This window comes from Salmo trutta, chromosome 27 (assembly GCF_901001165.1).
Source record: "Salmo trutta chromosome 27, fSalTru1.1, whole genome shotgun sequence".
Taxonomy (NCBI): domain Eukaryota; kingdom Metazoa; phylum Chordata; class Actinopteri; order Salmoniformes; family Salmonidae; genus Salmo; species Salmo trutta.
In genome coordinates this window covers 38,358,729-38,370,775 of record NC_042983.1, presented here as the reverse complement: position 1 = coordinate 38,370,775, position 12,047 = coordinate 38,358,729, and the positions used below count along the sequence as shown (strand labels likewise).

General features: G+C 42.5%; 1 protein-coding gene across 1 annotated transcript in view; it reads left to right on the top strand.

Moving 5' to 3' along the window:
- The window catches only part of nipbla (NIPBL cohesin loading factor a), a gene marked incomplete at its 5' end in the record, with an annotated part of 30,305 nt that extends 18,381 nt beyond the window's left edge, over window positions 1–11,924 (top strand). Inside the window, 12 exon segments of the mRNA XM_029717995.1 lie at window positions 108–201; window positions 409–563; window positions 722–812; window positions 1,200–1,373; window positions 1,750–1,940; window positions 3,332–3,439; window positions 5,537–5,737; window positions 6,887–7,033; window positions 8,257–8,636; window positions 8,961–9,135; window positions 9,361–9,546; window positions 11,010–11,924. Of these exon segments, the coding sequence (XP_029573855.1) occupies window positions 108–201; window positions 409–563; window positions 722–812; window positions 1,200–1,373; window positions 1,750–1,940; window positions 3,332–3,439; window positions 5,537–5,737; window positions 6,887–7,033; window positions 8,257–8,636; window positions 8,961–9,135; window positions 9,361–9,546; window positions 11,010–11,363 (2,256 nt within the window).
- Window positions 11,925–12,047: the final 123 nt, after the last annotated feature.

Sequence of the window (12,047 nt, the reverse complement as noted above, 5' to 3'; positions counted from 1 at the left end):
TGCCCAACACATTTTAAAATGAGCTCATGTGTTTTACTCGGCTTGATGGTAGTGTTGTTGTTGCCAAACAACTGAACATATTCTCCCCCCCTTCCGGCCTCTGCCAGGTTGTCCAACACTGTGTCAGCTGCCTCGGCGCCGTGGTCAACAAGGTGACCCACAACTATAAGTTTGTGTGGTCTTGCTTTAACAGATACTACGGTGAGTTCACACACACACACACCATCTCCTCTGTTTACTCCGGGTGTGTTCAAGCTCTGTCTGTGTTATGACTGACACACAACACGCTGGTGTTTTTGAATTTGACAATTCAACAACACAATCCAGCCACACACGTTGTGGATACAATGCATTTCAAATCATCTAGAGAATATCTAGTATAACACAGCCGTGTTGTGTTCTGTGAAGGTGCTCTGACCAAGCTGAAGACGCAGCACCAGGAAGATCCCAACAGTACAGCTCTGGCTGCCAACAAGCCAGCCCTCCTGCGCTCCCTCTTCACCGTGGGAGCCTTGTGTCGCCATTTTGAGTTCGACATGGAGGAGTTCAAGGGCATCACCAAGGTAAAGGACTCCTTCATAATTCAAACCACACTCTGGAACTCCAGTCATATGGATCTATGTAAAATAACTGGGAATAAGAAGTCACTTTTTTAAGCTTCCAACCTGGGTTGACTACATCAATCATAACCTCTTCTTTTCCCTCGGGCTGTTATGTCCAGGTGGTGATCAAAGAGAAGGTGTTGGAGCTGCTGCTCTACTTTACCAAACATGAGGATGAGGAGGTGAAGACCAAGGCTATCATCGGCTTAGGTAAAATATCACTTCCACCTGCCCCCTCCACACCCCATGGCCTGCTGGGTTCACCTTCTGATTCCTCCTCACCTCTTCTAAAATTGGACCGGGGCCATTATGCCAAACCAACATGTCTATTTGAACATTCTACAACGTTGTGCCTTTCTGAACGCAGTCCTGCATTGTCAATCTGTTTTATGGTAGCTAGCGTTAGCGGTTTTGTTCTGTGTCGCTATGAATTCCAGGAGTATATTCAATTGAAAGCAAACGGCGTGAAATGGGGGATGGACCTACCTGAAGTTGTTCAATAAGAACTGCTTGTTTTTCTTTTTTGTTGCAAAATGTTTTGCTATGGTGTGAACTAATGAATACACCTGTGGTCTTCCATCCTGTGCTCCATCACAGGCTTCCTGGTGATCATGCACCCTAGCCAGATGTTTTCCCCGGAGGTGAAGACCCTGTACAACGGCATCCTGGCCGACAGGAGCACCTCGGTCAACTTGAAGATCCAGGTGTTGAAGAACCTGCAGACCTATCTGCAGGAGGAGGACTCGCGCATGCAGGAGGCTGACCAGCAGTGTGAGTAACCACCGCCTGCTCCGGAGCCAAACCAACCCACTCGCAACACCCTCTTACAGCCTCACAGCTTTTGCATAGCTTGATCTGTTCAAACAATAACAGACACCCCGCCACTGTTTTGGAGAACAGTTTAGGGATGGGGCTGGATAAATATAACCACTCAAATTCATAGGCGGAGCTATGGAAGCAAGGACTCAACCATACATGAGATCAAAAGGTTTTTTCAGATTTCCCCTTTTAACGTGACAAACGAATATTCCCAATTCTATGCCATACGTGTCAAACAGAGCCTTAACGGTTTGGTAGCAGTCTTCTCTTTATCATGTGTGCTGCTCTGTCTCCAGCCGTTGGTGACTCTGTCTGTCTCGTCATGCAGGGAAGAAGCTGTCCAAGCAGGAGGACCTGAAGGAGATGGGGGACATCTCGTCGGGCATGAGCAGTTCCATCATGCAGCTGTACCTCAAGCAGGTGCTGGAAGCCTTCTTCCACACCCAGTCCAGCGTGCGCCACTTTGCCCTCAACGTCATCGCACTCACCCTCAACCAGGGCCTCATCCACCCTGTACAGGTAAACAATGCTTGTTTGAAAAAAAATGAGGCCTTTTGGCAGTCTACAACCCTGTCTGTGACAGTCTTTACTGGGAGAATAGTGGAATGAAGTGCCCATTCCATAGGATGTTTTCCTCGTACCAGTGTGTGTGTTAGCACAGGGGGTCTAAAACCTTTTCTTGCCCAGGGACCCCCTCCCAGGCAAACCGGCGTCCCAGGGACTCCATCATACGCTAGCAAAACTTTTTGATGATGGCAAGGAGAAGCAATCAACATTTTTAAAATGAAAAGATTTGGTAGATAATTGGAAGAGGAAGTGTTATTATTATTATTATTATTATTATTATTATTAGCCAGTAAGGTAACTCCAAAAGCAACTGCTAAGCACAGCTGTTTAGCTTGTTAAACAAAGGTTAGCCATACTGTATGTCCATGTCAAGAAAGCTTAACCAATAGCCAGCGGCACAGGTAGCCTATTCACGGGTGCTTTTTCAGTGTAATCTGCTCAATATTAGTTGAAGTTGACATTTAGAAAAAAAATATCCTATTTTCTACTGTAGATATGTAATTCAAACTTTATTTATTCTGTTGAAAGTGATATTCCTAAAAAACCATTTTTTTTTAAGTAAGTTTTTGTATATATTTTTCTCTGACTCCTTGCAGTACCTAGGGATCTGCAGACACACGGTTGAATACCCCTGTGCTAGGTTTTTGAAAAATGTTTTATACAATTCGCAATTGTTTATACCGATCTAAAACTACGCATAAGTCAGCAATGCTTTAGGCAGAAGAAAGCTGTAAAATTACAGAGGAAGACGCGACTCTGATACACATGGGAATATATTTGGTTTCTCTCTGACATTCAGAAGCTGAGTTATGACCTAAAGTCGAGGAATCAAAGAAATTGGACATTGCTTGGGAAGTAATTTTATGCATTGTGTGACTCGCTATCAATTGATTGAATCACTTTCTGTAAAATATTATGTGTAATTAAATTGAGGGTTCATATAAATTATCATCATAAAACATTTGTTAGCTATGTAATATTTGGGGAAATCGGGTCTTTATTTTCCTTATCTATTATCATCAAATAGCCTACCTAAAAAATGTCATAATTCTGGTTAAACTACATAGAATTTCAGGAATTAGGTTCAAATGAACATGCTCCAAGGTCCCTCAAATTAAACAAAATCAAGCTGGTGTTTTATTTACTATAGGCTATCACAATAAAAAAATATTTTTTTAAAGGGGGGAGGTTTTTTTTCTAATGTAAAAAGAGGACCCTCTGTGTTAGGATGTTTTTCCCTCAGACCCCTGTTAGGATGTTTTTCCCTCAGACCCCTGTTAGGATGTTTTTCCCTCAGACCCCTGTTAGGATGTTTTTCCCTCAGACCAGTGTCTTTTCTCCAGTGTGTACCATACCTCATCGCCATGGGAACGGACCCCGAGCCCAGTATGAGAAACAAAGCGGACCAGCAGTTGGTGGAGATCGACAAGAAGTACACCGGATTCATTCACGTGAGTCCATAATCGAAATGGTAGCACACCTCAAACGTTTAACCATTTTATCCTCGAACTCCTCCCATGCAGTTCAAAGGTGGTTAACCCCGCGTCTTGAACCCCTCACCGGGTGACCAAAGAATGCGTCATAAATGGCTCCCTATATAGTGCACGACTTTTGACCAAGAGCCCTATTGTCCTTGGTTTAAAGTTGTGCACTATATAGTAGAGGTCGACCGATTACGATTTTTCAATACCGATACCGATTATTGGAGGACCAAAAAAAAGCCGATACCGATGAATCGGCCGTTTTTATATATTTTAATATTGTTATTATTATTTTAAATAATAATTATTATTATTTTTTGTAATAATGACAATTACAACAATACTGAATGAACACTTATTTTAACTTAATATAATACATCAATAAAATCAATTTAGCCTCAAATAAATAATGAAACATGTTCAATTTGGTTTAAATAATGCAAAAACAAAGTGTTGGAGAAGAAAGTAAAAGTGCAATATGTGCCATGTAAGAAAGCTAACGTTTAAGTTCCTTGCTCAGAACATGAGAACATATGAAAGCTGGTGGTTCCTTTGAACATGAGTCTTCAATATTCCCAGGTAAGAAGTTTTAGGTTGTAGTTATTATAGGAATTATAGGACTATTTCTCTCTATAGCATTTGTATTTCATATACCTTTGACTATTGATGTTCTTATAGGCACTTTAGTATTGCCAGTGTAACAGTATAGCTTCCGTCCCTCTCCTCGCTCCTACCTGGGTTCGAACCAGGAACACATCGACAACAGCCACCCTCGAAGCAGCATTACCCATGTAGAGCAAGGAGAACAACCACTCCCAAGTCTCAGAGCGAGTGACGTTTGAAACGCTATTAGCGCGCACCCGCTAACTTGCTAGCCATTTCACATCGGTTACACCAGCCTAATCTCGGGGGTTGATAGGCTTGAAGTCATAAACAGCGCAATGCTTGAAGAATTGCGAAGAGCTGCTGGCAAAACGCACGAAGGTGCTGTTTGAATGAATGATTACGAGCCTGCTGCTGCCTACCATCGCTCAGTCAGACTGCTCTATCAAATATCAAATCATAGACTTAATTATAACATAATAACACACAGAAATACGAGCCTTTGGTCATTCATATGGTCGAATCTGGAAACTATCATTTCGAAAACAAAACGTTTATTATTTCGGTGAAATACGGAACCGTTCCGTATTTTATCTAACGGGTGGCAACCCTAAGTCTAAATATTCTGTTACATTGCACAACCTTCAATGTTATGTCATAATTATGTACAATTCTGGCAAATTAATTACGGCCTTTGTTAGGAATAAATGGACCTCACACAGTTCGCAATGAGCCAGGCGGCCCAAACGCTAGAGAAGTGACACAAATTCATGTTAGCAGGCAATATTAACTAAATATGCAGGTTTAAAAATATATACTTGTGTATTGATTTTAAAGAAAGGCATTGATGTTTATGGTTAGGTACATTGGTGCAACGACAGTGCTTTTTTCGCAAATGCGAAGTAGGCTGTGATTCGATGAGAAATTAACAGGCACCGCATCGATTATATGCAACGCAGGACACGTTAGATAACTACACATGGTTGATGATATTACTAGTTTAACTAGTGATTATGTTAAGATTGATAGTTTTTTATAAGATAAGTTTGATGCTAGCTAGCAACTTGGCTTCTTGCTGCCCTCGTGTAACAGGTAGTCAGCCTGCCATGCAGGCTCCTTGTGGAGTGCAATGTAAGGCAGGTGGTTAGAGCGTTGGACTAGTAACCGGAAGGTTGCAAAACCGAATCCCCCCTGAACAAGGCAGTTAACCACCGTTCCTAGGCCGTCATTGAAAATAAGAATGTGTTCTTAACTGACTTGCCTAGTTAAATAAAGGTGTGTGAAAAAAAATCGGCAAATCGGTGGCCCAAAATACCGATTACCGATTTGTTATGAAAACTTGAAATCGGCCCTAATTAATCGGCCATTCCGATTAATCGGTTGACCGCTACTATATAGGGGATAGGGTGCCGTTTGGGCCTAGTGTTATCAGCTTTAGCTGACGATGTGTCCTCCCCTCTACAGATGAAGGCAGTGGCTGGGATGAAGATGTCCTACCAGGTGCAGCAGGCCATCATGGCGTCCCGCAAGAGCATCATCCGAGGCTTCCGGCACGACGAGACCACGTCGGCCCTCTGCGCCCACCTCTTCTCCATGGTCCGAGGGAACCGGCAGCACCGGCGAGCCTTCCTCATCTCCCTGCTCAACCTGTTTGACGACAGCTCCGTGAGTCTCCTCATCCCAACCCCACCTCTTTATCAATCCACTATTTGCTTGCTAGTTAGATTTATGTTGATGTTTTCTTACGGCGTTGGCCTCTTGGCCAGGTCTCCCTTTTTGATAGGCTTCCTGTGAAAATAAAGGTTAAGGAAAATTACTATTGTTTTAAGTCATGTTATTTGTCACGTGCAGAATACAACGGGTGTAGACATTACAGAGAAATGCTTGCTTACAAGCCCTTAACCAACGATGCAGAGTTAGATTTGAGTTAAAATAGGAACACGAAGAATAAAATGCACAAGAATGGAGCTATATACAGGGAGTACCAGATCAATGTGGAGCTATATACAGGGAATACCAGATCAATGTGGAGCTATATACAGGGAATACCAGATCAATGTGGAGCTATATACAGGGAGTGCCAGATCAATGTGGAGCTATATACAGGGAGTACCAGATCAATGTGGAGCTATATACAGGGAATACCAGATCAATGTGGAGCTATATACAGGGAGTACCAGATCAATGTGGAGCTATATACAGGGAGTACCAGATCAATGTGGAGCTATATACAGGGAGTACCAGATCAATGTGGAGCTATATACAGGGAGTACCAGATCAATGTGGAGCTATATACAGGGAGTACCAGATCAATGTGGAGCTATATACAGGGAGTACCAGATCAATGTGGAGCTATATACAGGGAGTACCAGATCAATGTGGAGCTATATACAGGGAGTACCAGATCAATGTGGAGCTATATACAGGGAATACCAGATCAATGTGGAGCTATATACAGGGAGTACCAGAACAATGTGGAGCTATATACAGGGAGTACCAGATCAATGTGGAGCTATATACAGGGAGTGCCAGATCAATGTGGAGCTATATACAGGGAGTACCAGATCAATGTGGAGCTGTATACAGGGAGTACCAGATCAATGTGGAGCTATATACAGGATATTTGAGGTAGATATGTAAATGAAGACAGGGTAAAGTGACTAGGCATCAGGATAGATAAGAGTAGGATTAAATAAAAGATTAGCGGCAGCATATGTGTGTGAAAGTGTGTGTTGGTATTTGTGTTGTCCGGTATGCGCATGTGTATGAATGTGCGCGTTTGACTGATGGTTTGTGTCTCTTGTGCCTCTACAGAAGACTGACGTGAACATGCTGCTGTTCATAGCCGACAACCTGGCCTGTTTCCCTTACCAGAGCCAGGAGGAACCCCTCTTCATTATGCACCACATAGACATCACACTGTCTGTGTCCGGCAGCAACCTGCTGCAGACCTTCAAAGAGGTCAGGCGCGCGCAGGCACACACACACACACACACACACACACACACACACACACACACACACAAACCCATTTGCACTCTTAACTAGGCTGGACAATAGAACGAGTCAAAATTCACCCAAGGCTGAAAATGGCGAAAGAAAGTTGGCTAAGCTGGAACACTAGTGCGGGCCCATAGCAATGGAATGGAATGTTCGCAGAGCATGTTTTGACTGGAGTGATGCTTAAAATTCAATTTCTCCTAAATTGCACCAAAAAAATATATATATATTTTACCACTAAAATCTGTTCTTAGGAGGAAACTGAAAAATAACTTGTGTTGAAAGTAAACTTCCGCACCTCGATGATGCCAAGTGAGCTTATGTCTGCATAACGAGGAAGTAGGGGAAAAAATGGCAACTTCTGACTATTTCTGGTCTAGCGTTTGATGACAACGGAATACACCGCCCAGCCTTACATAATTAGAAAGAGGAGATTATCATTATTAAAATGGTGTCCGACTTGAAAAAATCTAAATATACACATTGTGAGATATTTGGCGAAATATACCAGCATGCCTCTCCATACGAAAACAATGGGAGGAGCTCAGCTTTCCAAGGGCAAAAGGTATTTCAGGGCTAGCGTTTGATGACAACGGAATACACTTCCCAGCCTTACATAATTAGAAAGAGGAAATTCTCATGATTAAAATGCTATCAAATGTTAAAAAAAAATCTATACACGTATACACATTGCGAGATATGTGGCGAAATACAGACATGCCTATATTTCCCTATAGGAAACAATGGGACAACCATTACCCTCTTTTGTTTACATTTTAACTACAAACAACGTGGGCAGTTCTCATTGCCAACAATAGCAAAGCAGGCATTGTGACGTAGAACAATAAGCTGGGAATAGAATGTTTGGAAGACAAGTTGGTGTCACACTGCTCAATAGAACTAATAGGAGCTGGCAGGGTGACAAATGCCCTAAAATAAGGCCTGTTTTTTCGTGATTACTTCAAAACTACGGCAGGCAGCTAGGACATATGGTAATATTATGAAACTGGGCTCCACGGCGGATGCAACTCGTTTTTATCAGAAAAAGCATTGTTAATGCTTTTTTTCCCCAGCCTATCTTAACATGATCAAATATACTTGTGAAGACACACACAGTACCCATTTTAGAATTCACACAAATAGACAATTTGCTGACAGATTCCACGCTCTCATTCTCTCCCCAGTCTCTGTTGAAGGAGCCGCGGCGCCGCGAGCCCAAAGTTAAAAAGGAGCACCAGTCAAAGAACGGCTCTGGCGGGGAGGAGGACGAGGACAAGGAGGAGATCTGTGACTCCTCGAGTGATGACAACTCAAACCCTGATGATGATGATGATGATGTGGTGCGGCGGCCTAAGAAGTCCAAGAGGCCTGTGGCTGTGGCGGAACCCAGCTCTGAGTCGGATTTAGACCTGGAAGACCTGGACGTGGAAGATGTGGACCGGGTGATGCGGCGACTGCCTGAGAACTCCACGCCGCTCCTGGACTTTGCCAACGCCTCGCAGGGCATCCTGCTGCTCCTCGTGCTCAAACAGCATCTCAAGAACCTTTACAGCTTCTCAGACAGGTGAATATAACGTAACATTATAATACCAATTACAGGTGCCTCACACATGACATCCCTACTAAGGTTTATAGGTAGACGTGAGTTCAAATACTATTCTACATCCCTTTCAAATACTCCTGTTAGGCTAAAGCAAACGATTTTGAGTGTTCAAATGCTCAATCTTTGAGTGTAAAATCTCTTAAAAAATGAATTGATTGTCAACTGGCTATGACAAACCCCTTTTGAACTCCCTTTGATCACTCATTTGATTGATTTTGATGTGGCTATAGACTTCAGATAATTAATGCACAATGGACAACTCACTCACTTTCTCCTTGTCTGTAGCAAAATCCAGAAGTACTCACCGACTGAGTCGGCCAAAGTGTACGACAAGGCGGTGAACAGGAAGACCAACGTCCACTTCAAGCCCCGACAGACCATCGACTTCCTGTCCAACAACTGGGCCAACGTGGTGTTCACTCACGATATCAAGACGAGGATAGTCAAGCAGTACCTGGATGTGAGTGTTAGGCTTTGGCACCACCTGCATGTCCCAAACACGGACAGAGTTCTACTGCCTCTACTTTCTAGCTAGTCATTTTCAAGGTCCCTTTTCAACATGTTCAAGTCTTCACTACTTTTGTAGCATGAATTTATGAATCGGAAGAAAATGTGGATGGATGTTACAAAAAAAAACGAGCACATGGAATGACCCGATAATCCTCAGCCTCTCTTGTCCCACTAGTTCAAAACCCTGATGGAACACTTGGACCCAGATGAGGAGGACGAGGAGGGCGAGGCAGCACAGGCCAGCGCCAACATCCGGAACAAAGCCATAAACGCACTGCTTGGAGGGGCCGGCCACGGGCATCTTGCACCAGCAGAGTACGATGAGGATGACGAGAGTGACGAAGATGAGAGAAACCCTGGGGTGAGACCCACAGCCAAGCTTTTCCTTTACCAGCCTTTACCACTAAATACATACAGTGCCTTCAGAAAGAATTCACACCACTTGACTTATTCCACATTTTGTTGTTACTTCTTGAATTTTAAAAAAAAATAGTCACTTGTCTTCACACAATACCCCATAATGTCAAAGTGATACATTTTTAGAAATGTTTACAAAAGCTGAAATGTCTTTTAGTCGATAAGTATTCAACCCTTTTGTTAAGGTAAGCCTAAATAATACACCTTTTGAGCATAGTGAAGTTATTAATCCACTACAAAGATACAGGCGTCCTTCCAAACATGGTTGCCGGAGTGGAAAGAAACCGCTCAGGTGTTTCACCATGAGTTTAAAACAGAGTTTAAATGGCTGCGATAGGACAAAACTGAGAGTGGGTCAACAACATTGTAGTTACTCCACAATACAAACCTAATTGAGAGTGAAAAGAAAGAAGCCTGTACACAATAACACATTTTTTATCCTGTTTGCACCAAGGAACTAAAGTAATAATGCAAAGAATGTGGCAAAGGAATTAACTTTGTGCTGAATACAAAGTGTTATGTTTGGGGCAAATCCAATACAACACATTACTGAGGACCACTCCATATTTTCAAGGATGGTGGTGGCTGCATCATGTTATGGTTATGCGTGTAATTGTTAAGGCCATGGGGAGTTTTTCAGGATAAATTAACTGAATGGAGCTACTAGCACAGGCAAAATCCTAGAGGAAAACCTGGTTGTCTACTTTGCACCAGACACTGGGAGATTAATTCACCTTTCAGCAGGACAATAACCTAAAACACAAGGCCAAATATACACTGGAGTTGCTTACCAAGAAGACGGTGAATGTTCCTGAGTGGCCGAGTTACAATTTTTACTTAAATATGCTTGAAAATCTATGGCAAGACCTGAAAATGGTTGTCTAGCAATGATCGACAACCAATTTGAGAGATTGAAGAACTCTGAAAAGAATAATGGGCAAATGTTGCACAATCCAGGTGTGGAAAGCTCTTAGAGACTTACCCAAAAATACTCACAGCTATAATCGCTGCCAAAGATGATTCTAACATGTATTGACTATGGGTTCAATACTTATCTATTCAAGATATATTAGTGTTATTTTTATGAATGTTTTACAAAAGTTAGAATTTTCCTTCTACTTTAACAGAGTATTTGGTATATATCGTTGACAAAAGACAGTTAAACTCATTTTAATCTCACTTTGTAACAACAAAATATGCAAAAAGTCAAGGGGTGTGAATACTTTCTGAAAGCACTGTAAAGCATCCAAGATGCACTAAAGCATACTGTTTAGTAGCCTAATCTTGTCATTTGGTATCTTTAATCCCTAGATTAATATTTATAGCTCTGCAACCCAACCCGAATAAACTCCTGTATGTACCCAGGATAGAGCTCGAATGTAACCGCCTATTCTCTTCTCTCCTCAGTCCTCTCGGCGGGCGAGACGTTCAGGGGACCCCGGGAACCTCAACGAGAGCGTGGACTCTATGGACGTCATCGCCATCCATTGCCCCAAGCACAAGGACCGTCCGCAGCTCGCCCGGGTCATCCAGAAGATCAGCACAGGCTACAGCGTGCACTGGATGTCCGGCTCCTACTCTGGCCCCTGGGCCGACGCCAAGAAACGGGACGGACGCAAAACGGTGCCTTGGGTGGACACTATTAAGGAGTCTGACATAATTTACAAAAAAATCGCCTTGACCAGTAACCACAAACTGAGTAACAAAATGGCGCAGACTTTACGGTCACTGTACGCTGCCAAGGAGGGGACTTCCAGTTAATGAACCCTGCATTGAACCAACACCCCCTATTTCTACGATCACATCCACCCACCGCCAAACCAGAGGGAAATGTTACTAAAACATTGTTGGAGGCTCCTTCGCTGTTGTGCAGCAGAACCTAGTTGTTTCATTTCTACTCCCACTGTATTATAGGTTTAACACAAAACTACAAATGTTTATATCTCGGGAAAAAAAACATCTGTAAAGAAAAAAAAAATAGAATAAAATCTTACGTGAATGTTGGAAATTAGTCCTTTTGATGGTCTTATTAAAGTGTTTTTTGAATTTAAACTAGTACCCGGTGGCTTTATTTAGCTTAGATATTCTCTGAGATCTGATTTTTGTTTACTTTTAATTGTCCATGCTGTTAAATGGCAGTCTTCTGGGTATAATTTATTCTATTTCAAGCCACGCATGCAGTATCTGTGGGCTACTTGCAGGATGATATTTTGTAAAGGTAGATTTTGTTGTATAAGGTCACCCTAGTTGTAAGAGAACAATGGGATCCTAGTCCTTATGGTGGAACAAATACTGCAATAAATTTTCTACTTCTCTTTGTCACTTGTCTTGTTAAAGTGTTAAATACTTATTTAATTGTTTGAAAACGAAACGTATGCTCATTATTGTGTGCCGCTTGGAACCTTTAAAACGTAGCAAATCGCTTTGATCTTGAACGCACGTCTC